The following is an 18,399-nucleotide window of genomic DNA, read 5'->3' on the forward strand; positions in this document are numbered from 1 at the left end:
GTCGTCATCTGAAGGTGCAGATATCTCACTCTGGGACAATCTCTCGAGTTGAGGCTCTCAGAATAATCAGCAAAGTCTGATGATAGCAGAGAATCGAGCCGCTGTGGCTGGGTCCTTCCACACAAAATAGAGCAACGGATACCTCAGTAGGTGAAGAAACTAGACCTGGGAACTATACCACAGGAATGACTGAGACTTGCTATGTTTGATTGAGAAGAATGAATTGCAGTGCCATGCTACTACTGGAAGAACTCATTGTGTTGGTGAGAGGGAAATTAGACAAGAAAGCCACTCGATTCCCGCCAGCCGGAAGCGGTCACGCAAATCACGCTGCTTCCGGAACAGATGCGAACCTAAGAGGGTAGGCCTGAATGTGAGACCAAATCTAGATCAGCCCGGTGGCGCCGCACCGATTTATCAAGTGCCGCTAACGACATCGAATTTCTTTGATCCATGACGAACGGTCAAGCTGGTCTATGGTAACATATGTTGGCCACTGTCAATTGTGTTTCTTTATTCGGGCCTTCGACCCGAAATCGCGAGTTCCTCGTTCATCCATCGTCACACGAACGTCCAGTCGGTTCCATTCCGTCCCAATATTCTCTTTTTGGCTACGCAAATATTTTGTCGCTCCCAAGGACTGACATTTCGACTTTACCTGCACGAGGACCCATATTGAAATCAATCATCACTCCTTGATCAGTTCCATGTCCACCTTGGCCTGTGTGACTGCCTACTCTGCTGCGACTTCACCTCGCAGCTAATGTCTAGTCGCCATGAATGCAACAAGATCCACTATTGATGGCCAGGAGAGTGATGACAAGTCTGGCGTCATCATCGGGGTAGCTGCAGCAGTCATGACTATTTCGACTGCTGTGGTAGGGATGAGAATCTTGTCGAGAAGCTTGATCAAGCAACTCGGCTGGGATGATTGCGCGGCGGTTGCATCTTTAGTGAGCATGTCCGCCAACTTGAATTTCCTGAACTTGAATCTTACCGTTACTCAGTGCTGCATCATTGGATGTGCGATCACAATGATTTTAAGTAAGTTGGAAGTGATAATCATGTCTTTGCTATCTATGCTCATGGGAAACAGTGACTACATACGGTTTTGGGAGGCATGAGTGGACGCTATCAACCGAGCAACTTGTACTCTACGACAAGGTTTACTCCAATGCCCCACCTCAAATTGGATCAATGACTGATGCTGGGCAAAGGCTTTCTTCGTATCCTTGTCGCTGTATTTCGCCGCCATCATTTTCATCAAGATGACGTTTCTACTGCAATACTATCGTCTCTTGGAGGTATCACGCCTGCGGTATGTTCTAATAGGCTGCATGGTCGTGATTTTCTTGTGGGGCCTCTCTCAAACCTTTGTGGCCTTTTTGCAGTGCATACCCCTTGACGCAGTGTGGGATCATACGATTGAAAGCAAATGCATCAAAAACATCGCGATTATTTGGTACTTCAACGGCACCTTCAACATCTTCACAGATTTCATCATCATAACTCTGCCGATCCCCAAGATATTGCAGCTCCAAATGCCGCGCACACAAAAAGTGGTTGTTGTTGGTGTATTCATGTTGGGGTTCTTGTAGGTGATTTATTTCTATGGCAGAGCATTCGCTGACCTTCAACAGCACAATAGCGATTTCCATTCTGAGAATGCAGTGGCTCAATCTAATGCCGGATCGAACGTGGTGGAATGTAAAACCGGCAATGTGGTCACTTGCTGAAATCACGTGTGCTATTCTCTGCGCTTGTTTGCCTGTATTAAAGCCTTTGATAGTGCGAGCGAAGCCTCTCTTCAAACCACTCCGGAGTCGTTCTTCTCAGGATGGCACTCCATAGACTATGGTTGATGAGCAACAAGAATGTCCATATGATAATTGAATATTAGACTTCTCATCTTCGATCTTGTCTTGTCAACATGAGAATAGCTCTGTTCACAGCTGCTAACAGCGTGGTCGACACTACTGAGGCAGGCTGTGATCAACTTGATGGAGATCATACCAATCGCTGGGGACGACAAGGGTGCAAAGGGTGCAACTCCACTTTCAAAAAGTGGTGGAACGAACAACGCGCATTTTCTAGGTCCAGGTGTGGCCCTTTTCGACCGATGCAATCCCCTGTTGGCTCGCTTTCCCACTTGCAATCTAGATCTTTTGCAGACGGCTGCAGAAACAGTCGCTGAGTCCAGCCAACCAAAATTGCGGTGTATCTCTGCCAAGCGCCAAGATCTATTTGGGGAACCCCTCAGCTGTTGGATGAACACTCCCTAGCGAATGGCCTCCTCTGGCGGCCATGCAGAGTATGCTTCACGAAGTAACAGTCACGGATACAGTACCCCTTTTTGCACTCTTGTTCCTCTTACTCGTTTACCGGCCTGCTAAAAGTCCTGCCTTCAATCAACGAAAAGTTCTATCAATCTCGCCCAGCCTTGCCAAAAGCTGCAAGTGTCCCTTGAATGTGACAGGGATAACATGCAGTAAGACGCCGACTTAGGAAATGCTCTTACATATTGCGCGCAAAGCGAGCCAAACAGAAGCCCGCCAAGTTGTTTTTGATCCAACCGACCACCGTCAATTCACCTTGCCCCGTTTCTGCCGCACATTCAAATGACAGCTCAGAGTCAGTGCCGAGCATTTAATGCGGCTGGGCCCCGCCGAGCTTTTGGCAAGAAATCCAGCACCGCGCGGTTCGTCCGATTCCCGTTGGTTTTTGCCGCATTCCTGTGATCATGGCAATGCACGATGGACAGCCGTCCTCGCCAACCGAGCCTGACGTAACTGCCATTGAGGCAAATGGGTCGTTATTTTGGGACGTCAGTGAAGTGCCAGCAGAGAGTGAAGTCGACTTCCAAAGGTTCACCAATCGTAAGTCAACACCTAGATACGCGACAAGTAATTAGCATCTCACTCATTGACGCTAGGCAAGGTTAGCGATACTTTCAGTCCAAACGAAAGCCAAATCAGCACCTGGGTAGATGCACCGAACCAGGACAGTCATGCTTCCTTTGGAGATAATGGGGTTACTGCTACGGTCAATGCATGTGGAGATCTCATGCAATTCAGCAGTTACCTAGACGCCGGTAATTCAGGAATCTTTTGCGCAGACCACAGGACAACAAATGAGCCCTACTCCGTCCAAGAAAGAGCTGATGATCTCTTGTTCTTATCACGGGACAAATCCAGACAGAGATGCACCTACGGACTGCGGATTTCCGGTGTTAGTATGAAGAACTGTCGCCATTTGGGCTACGTCCATGATAGATGGCCCCGATACGAAGTCAAAGACAAGAACCTCAAGCTTACCATACAATGGATGGTTCACGAGAAGGTCGTTCTGCAGCAGTGTGTTATCACTAATACTGGGGAAACTGATGTGGATGTTTCAATGGAGTTTTGGAAAGAATTGCACATTCGGGATATGGACTACCTGAATCCTATGCACAGATTCAATGACGACTGGAGCGGACATGTCCCAGTTCAAGGCCCACACACCTATGGATGGATTTTAGCCCATCCTCTGAAGCAAAAAGGATCAACAGAAGACAAGCGGCCGGCCAAAGATCAATCTCCAATGCAGCTTCTGCGCCAGACCTCTCGGAAACCTACGAACGCCACCATTGACAGTAGCAAAGGAGGCATGATGGGATACTCGAAGGACTTCAAGGTCTCAAATGCAGAAACCGACGTCAACCAAGACACAGTTGCAGTTGTTATGTCGATGTTCGTGGATGGCAAAGCAATTAGCTTTGAGTCCCTTAATCACAAGCGCCCAGAGAAGGTCACTCAAAATATTAAACACGGGAGCGCGATTGAGGTAGTGAGCGCCTACAAAATGATTCAATGGACTGACTCTGAGGCTGAATGGAGAGAGTTCATGGTCCCGGCAAGTGTGACAGATGTCAGCAAGCATCTTGCACACGCATCGAAATTCTTTACGGCGTTCTCCCCTTGCAATCATGATTTCAAAGGCAATATTCATGGAGATAGCAAGGACAGCGCTGTCGAACAGGAAACTAGAGAATGGGCTCCATCACTGCCTTGGGGCCCGCCCAAAGGCTCATTGGAGAATGAAGACCTGGTGAAGCAGTCGGTCATTTACATCGACTTTGTAGCTCGCCGAAAGCTTGAGCATATCTTGTCAGTTTGCGCCATCCCGTTGCGAGAGCCTGGGGTAGAAGGAGGCATTGTTCCAATTGCGTTGACTTGTGGGGATATGTCAGGCCACCGTGTTTCTTCTCCCGCGAGTTTGTAAGTCATAGTCTGTCATCAAGCCTTTTTTCGTTGCCCGAGAGAACGTTTTACTAAGTAGCTGCAGTTTTGCATTCAGCTTCCTGCTCGAGATTTCGGAGCGATTGATGGCAACGAAGGGCAAAGACCAAATGAGTTCGTATAGTCTGTTGCAGAAGAGGGTCGACTTAGTTTGCCGTGGTCACTTAATGTGGCTTGACTCAGAAGTTGAGAGGACGGATTCAAAGTGCTTCTCAGCGAATTATTGGGTGAAAGGAAGCATTATGCCTCGTATCGAGGAAAGCGAGTCTTTCATGCCAAATGACTCCCTGACGGACACGCCGTTTCAAATAATCAAGGTTTTCGATTTTGCCAATCGATACCAGAGCGAAGAGGATTCTGAACTAGCGCGTAGCATCATCGAGGAAGTGGCGAAGCCCTGGATCGTGGCCCTTGACAGAGCCGACATGCGTGGTTCCCGTGCATGGCCACACTCGCAAGACGAAGGGTGTAATAAATACAGGCTCAGTGAGCACGTATGGGTTTGGAGGGCGTTGAAGCTGATCGAGGACGACCTTCGAGAGACTTCAGCAGAGAAAATATCACACGATGATGAGAAGGAACGTAGGGCTCTAAACACGAGCCTCACGTCTCGCACGGAGATTGAACTTGATCAGCTCTTGGCAGATGAGAAGCTGCTCAGACGATTCAATTCTCGTGATGTTCAACGGGATATTCTTCGGCGATTCACGGCTGAAAACGAAATGTCCAAGAAGCGCATGCTGGCAATGACTCGATCTCCGAGAGAGACGCGATTTCTCTTCCATGCCAGCGATACGGCACTTTTCTACGGCATCAACAGAGACTTTTTCTTAGAAAGGACTTCGTTCAATGAAGTCTGGGAGAACACCATTGAGGCTCAGGTTCATCACAATGAGAACTCAGAAACAGGATGGGACAACTCAATCCGCTATGCCCTGGCGATCATGCTTGGAACTCGTAACATGAGCATAAACAAGCGATCCCCACAAGAACTGATTAAGTCGTCACTGAAAGTCCTCTTTGGGTCTACGAGTCCGAACGGATTATTCTACGGGCTATTGGATAGCACAACAAAAGAATCAACACTATTCGGTAGAGAAAACGACCGGGACTTCTACTTTCACGCCAGCTTCGAAATACCATTCATCCTTCTTACTCATTGCTGGAAGATTTACGCGGAAGTTAAAGGATCTGAGAAACCGCCTGAACCTTCTTCCGTCCTGCAACCAAAGGCGCTTGCCACTCATGATCTCTTGGAAGAAGTCGCAGACTTGAACTTGATGCAGCCAAAGAGGCAGCCTGCACAGACAGATCGAAACACCAGACTGCCTATGCTATCAGCTCCCAGCCCCGATGTAGCAGAGGCCCAGCTCAGCTCGACAGCGCCTCAGAAAGGTGTCAAGGTCAAAGCATCCAAAGCAATTTCTATGAAGAAAAGCATCCCTTTCAACAGTCTCATTGATCAAAGCAGCATTGTTGACCTGGATGAAGAGTGGCTTTACAACTACCCCACATTCTTTGTCACAGAGATGCAGACCCCCGCTCAGTTCAATGCAGAGGCAGAGAAGCTCCTAGAGCATATCGAGATGGATACATCTGGAGCTCTCATAACTAGAGCGGCCGATGAGTACACTATGTTGTTGCGGACGGCGTCACGACGCAATCGGGATGATCCACCAGAGAGAAGTTCAGAGGACCCCTTAGAACTTCTGAGTAGAAGTTGGACAGATATACCACGCCCACATCCGATAAATGCTCTCGAGGATGACTCGAATAACATGGCATTTGTCGCAGATGTCTTGCGGCAAAAGAATCTCCAAAAGCACGAGCGGGAAAACAACATCACCTTCCGCGGGGTCAATAGTAACTACAAGCTCTGGTATCTGTTGTCTCTACCTCGGACAGCTTCCAAGGCCAAGAAACGATTCATTTGGCTTCCAGCAGCGAACGATGAGACGGCCCTTGTTTGTTACATCACGAGCAGTGCACCGGAAGAGAAACAAGCCATCTCTCTTTTCTTCGAACGCCATCATCAGTATGAGAAGCATTTCCTTGATGAAACTTCAATGGTTCTCAACACTTGGGAGAGTGAACTTCACCTCAGTTTCTACAAGCTTGTGGAGGAGAATTACAAGTCTATCGTTGGTATTCCAAAAGAAATCATCGATGAATTTCCCGCGAGCGTCCCAAAGAGACTTGTGAGAGCTTCTGTAGGGTTTCGATTTATCGGTGACTTCTTTGACAGACACTGGACATGTCATCTGATCGAGTATATTCCTGGCGGCAAGCCCATTCCGACTTACTGGGCCAGGGAAAAGAATGAAAGAGAGTTTCCATGGGGTGACCAAGGGCATCTCGTGCAGGATAACAATGCTTGGAGGCAGAGAAAGGTCCTGGAGCTGCATCTTTTTGACCGGATTCTGGAAGAGCTTGTCGACAGCACCAAGATGATCTTCAACACTATAAAGGAGGAGCTTGGAGTCGAGCATGGCGCAATTCCGTTCTCTGTTCTCAACAGCGAAGACTATTTCTCATCCAGCGAGCAATGGCAAAGATTTCAACAAATTCTCCAGGTTTTGGATGAAGATTTATCAGACATGCGGGTCACCATATCCAAATGGGAGACACGCGAAAAAGACCGAGGCCAAGAGAGGCCACGCTGGACACGCACGGATGAGAGAAAATATCGACGGTATATTGGAAAGCTTGAAGGAACCACACGCCGTCGAACCCGGGATCTGCATCGCCTACATGTTCAGATTCAGTCACTGAAGGAGACGTTGAGAAGGGGTCAGCAGCAAATTCGCGACGATTTAAACCTTCGTGGCTCTGAGAACATCCGATTTTTCACCTACGTCACAGTCGTATTTCTGCCGCTTGGCTTCGCATCCAGTATATTTGGGATGAGCGAAGAGCCACCCAGCAGTGTCATACCTCCAATGATTATCTGTTCCGTTGTGGCGCTGCTCGTCACTGTTGTTGCGTTGGCCAACGCTAAGCGACTAAATTCGGTTGTCGAAGTGGTTTCAGAAAGTATAAACCGTTACTCTTTGTCGAAAATGGAGGGGAGCCCTTTACTCAATCGCCATCGACGAAAGTTGGTGAAGACGCAGAACTTGACAAGGCAGGCCGAAGAGGCCGGGTCCGAGACTTCTGAGGGCCATTCTAAGGGCACTAATATGCAAGCAAGCCGTGGAATCCGGTCTCACGAAGACGAGCAATCTTGGCATTTTTGGTTCTGGGTAGGGTATCTTTTCGTTGAACTGCCAGCGCGGAGAGTCTTGACGGCATACTACGACCTGAAGCATCCAAAGTTCATCAATTGGGGCATGTACTTTCGTTTGGTTATGGGCATACTTCTTCTGCCAATCTTCCTCGTCTCTTTCTTTTTTCAATTGGTGTTGGTCAATACTTTCGATGTGGCACGGAGTATCCTGAGTGAGTACAACATCGTCTTTATGTTCCTTCATCCGATGTTACTAACACAGACTAGGGGGGTTGAAGAGGCTTCTTGAGTCTAGTCTAAAGGAAAACGACGAGAACGCAAAGTTCGTAGACAGCCACATGGGCAGGCTTGCCTATCCCATGAAACGTTACCGACCGTACAGAAGAACCAAGGGCGACACAACTGAGGAGCCGACGGACCCAAAGGACACGCAACAAAGTTCGTACGGAGATGTGACATCACACTACAGCGGGAAATAGAGTATCAACGAGCATCTTATGGAGCCATGACATTGTGTCATCTCCTTCGCATAAGTTGAAATAGGACACAAACTTATCACCGCTCCGCTCATTGTGAAGCTTTGGCCTATGCCGGAAGACCAGCTCTTGACATCACTACATCGCTCCCCCTTCCAAATAGCTTGAATGATCCTCTCAATTAGTGACGGCGTATTCACGTAGGTTTTAATTCAAGCATAGGTTAAGGAGACTCCACCGGCATGGCTTGATCAATTAAGGCTAGATCGCTAGCTTTCATGTATCGAGAAACGAAGATTATCGCAAAAGTTCATGAATCATGCCATGATCAAGACGAACACAGCGGGTGTATAAGCCCGCTGGAATGAGATAATGATTTCTAATTTGACGGCTTTCTGCCATATACCACATGACTGGTGATAGCATCACGTTAGACCATGATGTGAGGTTGATTTCAGGGAAGACGTTATACTCACAACTCCATGCGAGCGTGGAAGGTGTTAGACTTCAACTCGTTGCGGACCTTGGCAAGCATGACGATACACTCATCACGAGTCCATCCCAAGACGTCGCAGAAGATCCTGAAAGTGAATGCCTCTGCGCCGTCCATCAATTGGATTAGATTGATAATTCCAAGTTCCTTGTAATGAGGGTCCTTGGGCCATGGTCCAATTGGCAATTTGAACCGCTGATGCACGACGTCGATGAACCCAGCATCCTTGACCCATCCTTCCAGATGAGGCCCGGGGCATGCGTTGCGGCCTATTGTTTCGCAAGCCTTAATGAATCCCTGTACCCATTTCATGGTCTCATGCTCATCTGTGAGGCTGCCGTCGTCGGACACGAAGCTCAGGTCGTAATCCTGGAACTCGACCCATCCACCGTCCTTGGTGTTCCTAGGCGTAATTAGAAACAAACATTCACTATCTCAACCGCTCATACTTACTCGTAGACCCGTTCCATCAGCTTTGGCCAGTCTGCAATGGCCCCAAGCATGTACCTGCAGAAGATGAAGTCAAATCCGTTCAAGCCGAGCCAAGGACTTTCAACGTCATCGACCTCAAAATGGACATTAGGCGGAACCCTGTATCTATGATAAACCAATGATTTTGTTTGGGAAGGTGTGTAGGACAAAACCTACCAAGTGGGTTGAATGGCACTCAGATCGTTCCCAGTGATCTACCAGACTGGGGGGTCAGTTCATGTTGGAAAGAAGATCTTGGAACATAGATCTCGACTGAGAAATATGGAGTGCTTACCTTGGCATTGGGGAATATTTCTGCTGCTTCAATAGCCCCTAGGAAAACGTAAGGCATTCATTGCGCGTAGAAGTGGGTGATAAACTTACAGATGCCGGTGCCTGTCCCAATGTCGAGGACATTATGAACTTTTTCAGCATCGATCGGAGCCAGAAAGAGCTTATTTCCAATCGCTTTTGTCATGAGCATATGATTGAAGTCAAGCCGATCCATTTCTTGCTAGGGGAGGCCCATCAGCAAAATTCGCCACCCGATTCTCGAGCAAGTACCTCATCATTGGGGCCATAGTAAGCTACTGAAGTCAGCCAAGTATTCGTAAATCAAGGTGCTTTCGGTGGTCAAAACGACTTCTTCAAGATCAAGAACATACCTCCAGCTCGAAAAGCATGGTAACGTCTACCGTTCTCCGTAGGGTAGTCGACTACACTGGAAGTCAGGGAGGCGGTGTATGAAGAACTATCGTAAAATTAATTAAACTCCTCAGAAAAGACACTTGCATGTCCTTACATTCTATCTTCAATAGTAGAGTCGTTATCTGGGATCTGAATAAACATCAAGTCAATGGAGTGCGACAAATTGATGTGGATGAACAATTACCGCATCGTCGACTTCAATGGCAGCTGCGAGGACCTCTTCACGAGTAGAACCTGGAGAAAGTCCACCCGCTGGTGATGCAGTCTTAGACCTATTCGGGGAGGCGCTCTTTGATTTGTCTCCTGTAGACGCCGCCTTGGGACTGTTTTTTGCGTCCGCCATGTGCTCAACGAGGGTATTGATGTATTTGGGAAGATGTGGTAGCGAAATGGCCTCGAAGTTGCCATGCGGTCAGAACGAGGGGCAGGAGCCAACTTGTACCTCAGTAAGCGGCCCGGGAGTCTGACATTTTCGCCCGCTGCTTTTTCTTCTGCAGCTTTGTTGGTATGTATGGACAGGGGATACTGAAGACAGTCCACATCTCGTTACATTGAGTTTCGCTCATCCCCCGACGTGCAGACTTCAACCCGAGGTAGCCAATGAACAGTCTCTCCTGGCTCCAATTGCAGTTTCTCCAATTCGAGACCTTGCTTTGCTGCCCTTGTGAGACCAATGACCTCTACCCGCTTCCTGTCCCCGGGCCGTCCCTGGCCTGTCTCCAAGGGTGCAGAAAGACATGGGGTACGAGTCAGCTCGGTGAACATCTGATGCCCCAAGATAGGAACGGACACCGCGTCTGAGCACCAACCAGAGGTAAGGATATGGTGTCCCCTCCTACATTGTGACGTGAGCTGCAGAACCGAGATACCGCGTGTCTCCGTTGAAGAGCGGACAGCTGGTGCAGCGTGGACTTTGAACGATTTAATGCGATCGAGACACCGCACGGCTCTGAGCGCTCTACTGACACATTGAGACACCTTCTGAATTTATCTTTGTACCACTATTTTCTGCATGATTATCCCACGTTCTGAAAGACATGTTCATAATGTATAACTCCCAAGGTGACGTTTTCTCTCGCATACTTCGACTCTCATGCATGGGCATCGAAAACCAGGGCCCAGTCTTGATGATCGTCTCCAACAGGCAACTCGAAGCGACGAACTCCCGTTCCGGTGCACTGCTCGTAGTCAAACTTTGTATACTCACCAGACACAGGGCTGAACCAGCTCGCGGTCACATTACACCCTGTAAGACTGCCGGTGTCGATCGTGATGGTAGAGTTTGGAGAGTATACCATCAGCCACGATCCTTTGCTGTCACGGGTGGCAGCAATCCTGGCGTCAGATATCCCTGCAGAACATTTAGTAACCATCCCAACAGCCTTATCGCGAGGCTTTCTTGCGCTGTTGGGGTACTTCAGACGAACCAGGGTTTCCGACAATGATATCCTGAGCTGGAATCCTGTCGAAATATGTCTCCTCGCCACGGTCAAGAATAGCCTTCTTCACCCACTGAACCTCAGCTGAGCCAGGCTGCGCTATGCCTTCTGTCCAGTAGATCGGAGGTCCCCCGCCGCCGTTCGGGTAGAGTTCCGACGTCATCTGCCAGACCGAGTTCGATCCGTATGTCAGACCAGCCATGCCGGTGAAAGCCTACGCCGACTCATCGTCAGTCCAGATCGCGCAAATCGCGCGTCGTGCCTTCTTTGGAAATCAACCCACAGTCTGCCAATTTCCGATCCGGACGTCGCTGGCGTTCCAGACACTGAGGTGAGCCTTGGCATTGTTCCAGCGGCCCTCATAGTGCGGCTCATTCTCGATTGCGGGACGTTTCTTGCCAGAGGTAGTCTCGCCGACGGCGTACATAACCTCAGCTGGCTCCCATCCCCGGCGACAAGACCACCAAGGAATCGGGGCGTTGGGAGGATAGTCCGAATGGCCAGATTGGGACGTGTCGAAACCAAGCCACGAGCTGTTCCCGAAGAATGAACTTGATAGCGCCAGGGGACCGTCGGCGAACCATTGGTTCGTGGGGTGCATCGATACCATCGGCTGGTAAACAAGGCCTTTGTCAATAGGCTCGCCCCATTCATCCCCCAGAGCAGCCTTCTCACCGTCCACGATGCCCTCCGCAAAGGCCTCATATACATGCGTGAAGTCAATCACTTCATACTCACCAGACAGCTTCGTCCCCCGAACACCGCCGTAGGCGTAATCTCTCGCGATCGCAGTCTTGTTCTTCCACCACGGATTCGTATCCCCAAAGACAATCTTGGGCACGTACGGGTACCGCTCCCCCACAAACTCTCCAAACCCCCTCGCAGTGGCCACGTCAAAGAACCCAGGAACGCCGGCGTCGTTATGCACGTACTTGCCCCATGCTGGGTGAAGCACGATGCGAATGCCGTACTCCTCCCACGCGTGTTCCATCAGCTTGTCGACGAATGCCCAGTGATCAAGGTTTGGCCTCGTTACGTCGCCGTCGATCCAGGACGGGTTGCCGAGGCGGTCTGGCTCGGTGATGCTGTCTGGGTGCGCGCCGACGGCCTGGACGACGTTGAAGCCTTTGCTGTGGCGGTCTTTAAGGTATGTGTCGGCTTCTTCAAACGTAAGACGGTTGAAAAAGAACCATGCGGTGTCTGCCTGCCAGAAGAAGGGGTTCTGGTCGATGGTCTGGAAGTAGTGGCCATTTTCGGAGGCGAAGAGGGCGTACTCGGGTGGAGGGATCCATGCTGCTGCGATACGGAAAAACGTAGCGACACAGGCTGCCGATATGAGCTTTCTACTGAAGGATATCATCTTGACTGAACGTTTGGGAGAAAAATAATAAGTAGTCCAAGTTTCATGCGGTGCCTCGATTATCTCTGGTAAACGCTTGAGATTTTCACATTTATACTTTCTGAACGGATAAGTAGGCGCTACATCAGCTTCGCCGACGACAGCATGAGGTGCATCTGGAGGCGATACATCGTGGGTAAACATACCTTCTGTGGCATCTCGACGCAGGGTAGCCGCACGCGTGCGGCGCGGCTGCGGAGGCGGGATCGGTTCAGATCTGCCCAACCCGGCGACTGGTGGAAGAATGCCCCTCCGTCCCTTCACCGGCCTTCCACGGCATGGTGGGGTTGGCGGGGTCTCGGAAGGTCTTGAACGAACTGGTGGGAGAGTACGTCAACATATGCGGGGTACAGCGATACTCATTGGTGAAGACTAACGGCTTTTCAACGTCAATTAGGAAATTGGAAGCGTACTTGAGCTTCGAGGGGTATCTTCTCCTCATAAGGAATGTGCTCACCTTTCAACCTTCCAAGTACATGCTTTGGAACCAAATGTCAATAAAGCGGGAATCTGAAATTATCCTTCAGTCATACAATACAATGATCGATGTGGCTTCAACTTTCGAGAGACTTGGCGTGGGTGGGTGAGATTTGACGAAGCTGGCTGCTGACCATGTTTGCGTCATCCCGTTCGTAAGACTGGTGCGAGTGTGGCACGTAAGTCTGGCGAAAGTCAGATTGCTTAAGAGCTTTGCAAGGCCATCAGCTTGCTTAGTTGAATGTCACTAATCCGCACTCTCTTCCTCACTATCCCTACAATCGACTTTATCAACGAACCGGTTCTCTTCACTCTCGTCGCGATATCCTCAAGTAAGATGACCTTTTACGACACCATCGCAGACCTGTTTGCAAATCAGACAGTTCCGCCGTCGGTCCCGGAGCAGTTCTTGGCATCCTTGGGCATTCCTTCTGTCTCCATCGCCGTCCTAGACAAAGGCAGTATCGAGGCCAGATGTTTCTCTACTGTTGGTAATGACGAAGAAACCTGTTTTCAGGCGGCGAGCATCTCCAAGCCCACGGCTGCCACTGCAGTCATGAGGCTTGTGAGTCAGGGGAAGCTTTCACTGGACGACAAATTGCTACACCACCTTCCGGAAGAGCTCTTTCTGAACCTCGGGCCGCCCACGATTCTCAAACAAATAACTCTCCGCCATCTTCTCACCCACACGGCCGGGTTCCGCACTTCGGCCTATACGGGTTATGCGAACAACATGCCTTCGGCCCTAGACACGTTGCTCGACAGGAACGGTGGACATAACATTGCCGAAGGACTGACCCTGCTGCCGGGAATGAAGCACGCGTACTGCGGGGGAAACTTCGCCATGCTTCAACTTATACTGGAGAAGATGTTTGACAAGCCCTTCCCGGATCTGGTGAGAGAGCTCGTCTTTGAACCCCTCGAAATGTCTCACTCAAGCTATGACATGCCTGAGCATGACGACAAGGGGAACTATGCGCGTTCTTGGTGGACTGGCAACGAGCCGCATGATACCCCATGGCATCACCATCCTGAGTTCGCGTCAGGTGGAGTCTGGACGACGCCAACGGACCTTTTGAAGCTCATCAGAGGCATCCAGCAATCCTTGAGGGCAGATGTCCCCGAAAAGGACAAATTTCTGTCACAGACAGTTGCCAAGGAGATGTTGACCCAGGTACAACAGGGCATTGCCATCTCATGGTTCGTGTCAAGGAACAAGAGCAACGTCTTTGGCCACTTTGGTGGCAACTCGCCCTGCTTCAGATGCTACGTGGTTGGCTTTGCCAACACAACTGGAGACATCGACGAGAAAGACTTGGAAGAAGGTTGCGGTATCGCTGTTATGACCAACGGATGGGAAGGAACTGATGTATGCTGCCGAGTAGTTCACGCAGTATCCTATGCGAAAGAGTGGCCTTACATGGGCACGTTGGAGCATCTTCAGGAAGTATCCATTCCTTTCAGGGACATCAACAAAAAGATTGATACAAGATGGGAGGATTGGATTGGCGAGTGGTCATCTGGATGGAGGCTGGAGAAGGGAGACGACGAAGATCCGCGAGCGAGTTTCAGGGAGTTTTCTGGTTTGAAGCTGGTTGCCGCCGCAGTGCCTGCTGAGAGTGAGAAGCAGGGAGATTCTATTGACTTGCTTGTCGACGGACTGCGCATCATGCTGAGACTCCATTATGTGGACGCTGAGCCGGTCATCAGCCTCTGGAGCGGCCTCATCTTTCAAACCGAGACTCTTAGAAAGATATCGTCTATGTAGATAGTAATTGTAGTTCTTGTGGCGCTCTTGTGGCGTTGTCGTAACCTTCCTGTACTCGCCTAGGTTCTGGTGGCTGTGCTAACCTTCCCTTTTACTTCAACCTTGGCAGATTTAGGGTTACTAAAAGTGACTTTTACATATCAAGGTTTTGATGACCAAGTTGATTTCTGTCGGCCTGTAGAAAAAACTAAACAGTCTCGTCATTTTAGCAAATCAAACACACATCCGCCTACGGACTTTGATCAACTATCTTTGAGCAAACCTCTGCCTCCGCTATTACATTCAAAATGACGGCTGAGATTACCACGGCGAGCCATGCCAACAATTCCCTTACGCATTCAGTACTATGGTCACCTATTCTGCAGCTTCCACCCTGTCTGCCTGACGAAATCTTCGACCTCCTTCACTCCAAAGAGCCGTACCAGCCGCGAGATCTCTCAGCCTTCTGCAGAATGTGCAAAGTCGTTTACTATCTTGGCACGCCTTGGCTTTATCGCCGTTTCCAATACACTGGCAGCGGGAAGGAGTTCAGTAATTTGAAACGCTTCCGTTCCACCCTCAACCACCGAGCCAGTCTCCGTATACAGCTTAGATCTCGCGATGCTAAGCCCTTACAATTTTGATCAGAACGACTATAGACTACCATCAATTGTTATTCAAGATCTCCACCATCGTGGCTTCCTACAAGATACTAATGGCTGGAAGTTTTGTGAAATCTTAGCTGCGTGGTTCGATTTGGCCTACAGCCTTATACTGATCAAAACTCCCCTTTAAAAAAACTGTCACTACATTTTTCTGATGAGGCAAGCGATCTGGAGGACAAGATGAGAGCTAATGTGAAGAGGAAGACACTGCTACATCCTCACTCTCCTCGACTTCTATCTCACCTAGAGCAGGTCAACTTTACGCAGCCTTCGTCAGCCCGGCATGACAGCTTCAGTACCTCGTATTTGTTTTTCGAATCGATTTCTTTCATGGCACCAAGTCTGAAGCGGCTGTCATTCAACGTCGGTGTTTGGGACCCGAAGGATGAGCTGCCGCAACAAGAGCTTTCCTTCCAATCTCTAACGCATCTGAATCTTGGAAAGTCTCGCATCCCGCCTGAGCCTCTGAAGTTGGTTTTATCCTCATGCAAAGCGCTTGTGAGTTTCCACTTCATGCCGGTAGGATGCCGCTTGACAGACATTGACGACATTTGGTACGGTGACATACGCCCGGCGCAGCCTAATGACGTACTCAAAGCTTTGAGGTCGCAGCAAAAGACCCTTGAGTATCTGAACCTTGTCATGGTGGGTGCAAAGCTCCCACACGGCCCAAAGTCCATTCGAGAGAGAATGATTCCAATGGATGTGTTCGAGCGTCTGAGCCACCTGACTCTGGACACCTGTTACTATCATTCGACAGACTCTTTGTCAGAACTCCTCCCGCCAAATCTCGAATCCTTTCAGTTGATTGGCATGCACCGAACTATGCATGAAGAGCTGCAGGATACAGCCGACTCTCTTTCCGTGCTATGACTACCTCATCTTCAAAGTGTCACTCTTTTTCCGTGGCCTTGCGCTGCTCTGGGTTCTACAGATATCACGAAGCTGGGTCGCATCAAGGACTCTTTCCGTCGAAAAGGAGTAGTTTTCTCCTGCTCGCACATACATACTCAGTTGCAAGTTGGGGAGTTGTACAAATGGATTAGGCATGAGCTGGACCAATACCTTGCGTATCTCTCGAGTGAAGACTCAGATCGGGATTTAAACAATTGGCTACAAGATCACTGGGATGACTTCTGGAATGACAGGGGATGTTAGTTTGATTCTAATGATGGATAGAAGTTTTACAAATATAACTTAATGTTGAATAGGCAAGATGTTTGATTATTCGAATTCGAGCTTGATTGATATTCTGTGCATTAATATTAGGCGTTGACCAATTGCCAAGAAGGAGTCTGATGGTACAGTGCAACCCAATCTGTACTTATCAGCCTCTGAAAGCTGTATTACTTCACGTAACTAACGGGATATTGAACTCGCTAACGCTCTGACCGAAATCTTTCTCTTGTTGAAAGTTTTGAAGGTTTTCTGGCATACCATACCAAACGAACAGGAGCAAAGATGGTTGATCCATAAGCATTTAAGAAAATATTTTCCTCGTGTCTGCATTCAAGATTGGGAAAGATGAGGTCCTCAAAGTAGATGTTTGTCTTGTCTATATTATGACTCAACTGATCAGGCGAACATATGCTCTTTTTCAGGAGCCACCAAGACGTCAAGGTGTCTAAACCTATGAGGTTAGCTCCCCAACCTCTTCCGGTCTTTTCAGTTCTTGAAACTCTCCCATCTTCAACATTCGAATTTTCGCGAATGACTCAACCCTAGGCCCCCGTTACGTACTCCTGGGCGCCGCCAACGGGCCTTTTATCACATCCCATATCTCTCTTACACATATCGTACTTACTCAAGAATCACCGGTCCCTCAACCTTTCACATCGCAAATGGTTCCCGCGGGAGGTCGGCAGGGCCGAGGCAGAGTCCAGAAAGCAACGCAATACAAGGCCAAAAGCTCAGCTCAACGCAGGTCTGACAGAGGATCCCGAGGAAGTGGTCAAGGTAGAGCTGGAGGTCACAACTCCCAGCCTGAAGAAGGCGCAGACCGCCTCTCATGCTTGCCGACCGAACTTTTGTTCATGATCATGGGTGATCCTGGAGATTCGAAAAGGCTTTCAAAGGTCGCGGTCTCCCTCTGCCGTGTCAGCAAAAGATTCAACGACCTGATAACTCCCATCATGTACCGCAGGTTCAGCACGTTCGACATAACTGGACAAGACAATGAGGCAATCGTCAAGCCATTCCTTTTCCTTCGCACGATTATTTCACGACCAGACCTGTCGTACCACGTCAAAAGCATCGCGTTAAAGTGGGAATGGAACAACATAAGACGGCCCATCACGAAACCCGATCCCAACATGCTTTGGGAGGTGTACGTCCTGGCCGGGATGCCCGACTGCCAACTTCGCATCCCTTGGGGTGTGGCATCAACTACTGCATCTATTCTGACAGAATTGTTTCTCTTTGCACTGATGCACATCCTCTTGAGAACGGTAGAGCTAGAGAAACTTGCTATTTGTACGCCAGGTCACGTACACAAAGGCACTTATTCGAGCGACGCAAAGATTTTGGCTCGGACGGATTTGTGTGCTTATTTGCCAAAGTTACGCCAAGTCTCTTGCGCGGATGACAGCATTCTTCTCCCCTTCATATGTTCTTGGGCGCCAAACCTTCAAGAATTAGACTTTACTAGCGTACGGCTGGAACGAAGGACCGAACTAGGCAACTTTAGACTCAGACACCTACGTCTGAGAAACCTTCGACGGCTAGACTTGAACTCCATGAGCATAAACAACTGTTCTTTGAGAGAACTCCTATTGTTGTGTGGGCCTCTTCTGAGCTTCAAATACGAGCCCAAAACGGAAGCTCTGTCAGGTGAGTTCTTCCTCTTCAAAATGCGACATTTCACGTTTCAGTTCGAGGCGGAGCCGAGAACGACAGTGCCAGGAATTCAGGACGCTCTGGCAGCGCACAAGTCAACGTTAGAAGAGCTCACTGTACATATGGGATTTTCTTTGTCCCAGAGTAATAACCTTTCTAGTCTCACTCTCAACCTGACTGGAT

General features: G+C 49.3%; 5 protein-coding genes across 5 annotated transcripts; 3 read left to right on the forward strand and 2 right to left on the reverse strand.

Annotated features, from left to right (window-relative positions):
- Positions 1–776: 776 nt before the first annotated feature.
- Positions 777–1,900, forward strand: GCG54_00000566 (uncharacterized protein; the record flags this gene model as incomplete). Its single annotated transcript, XM_045400702.1, is given in 4 exon segments — positions 777–953; positions 1,218–1,594; positions 1,641–1,770; positions 1,790–1,900. 4 exon segments carry the CDS (start codon positions 777–779, stop codon positions 1,898–1,900), a joined length of 795 nt encoding a protein of 264 aa, XP_045263375.1.
- An 840-nt stretch (positions 1,901–2,740) lies between these two features.
- Positions 2,741–7,985, forward strand: GCG54_00000567 (uncharacterized protein; the record flags this gene model as incomplete). The annotated part of the gene is made up of 4 exons (XM_045400703.1): positions 2,741–2,876; positions 2,933–4,259; positions 4,327–7,718; positions 7,774–7,985. 4 exons carry the CDS (start codon positions 2,741–2,743, stop codon positions 7,983–7,985), a joined length of 5,067 nt encoding a protein of 1,688 aa, XP_045263376.1.
- A 469-nt stretch (positions 7,986–8,454) lies between these two features.
- GCG54_00000568 (uncharacterized protein) lies at positions 8,455–9,997 on the reverse strand (the record flags this gene model as incomplete). Its single annotated transcript, XM_045400704.1, has 9 exons — positions 8,455–8,878; positions 8,929–9,066; positions 9,124–9,161; positions 9,242–9,279; positions 9,331–9,460; positions 9,511–9,533; positions 9,612–9,697; positions 9,749–9,783; positions 9,839–9,997. 9 exons carry the CDS (start codon positions 9,995–9,997, stop codon positions 8,455–8,457), a joined length of 1,071 nt encoding a protein of 356 aa, XP_045263377.1.
- A 748-nt stretch (positions 9,998–10,745) lies between these two features.
- On the reverse strand, positions 10,746–12,453 carry GCG54_00000569 (uncharacterized protein; the record flags this gene model as incomplete). Its single annotated transcript, XM_045400705.1, has 3 exons — positions 10,746–11,005; positions 11,082–11,307; positions 11,377–12,453. 3 exons carry the CDS (start codon positions 12,451–12,453, stop codon positions 10,746–10,748), a joined length of 1,563 nt encoding a protein of 520 aa, XP_045263378.1.
- Positions 12,454–13,210: 757 nt separating this feature from the next.
- Positions 13,211–14,737, forward strand: GCG54_00000570 (uncharacterized protein; the record flags this gene model as incomplete). Its single annotated transcript, XM_045400706.1, has 1 exon — positions 13,211–14,737. One exon carries the CDS (start codon positions 13,211–13,213, stop codon positions 14,735–14,737), a length of 1,527 nt encoding a protein of 508 aa, XP_045263379.1.
- Between the last annotated feature and the right edge of the window lie 3,662 nt (positions 14,738–18,399).

This window comes from Colletotrichum gloeosporioides (genome assembly GCF_011800055.1).
Source record: "Colletotrichum gloeosporioides strain Lc1 chromosome Unknown consensus_50, whole genome shotgun sequence".
Taxonomy (NCBI): domain Eukaryota; kingdom Fungi; phylum Ascomycota; class Sordariomycetes; order Glomerellales; family Glomerellaceae; genus Colletotrichum; species Colletotrichum gloeosporioides.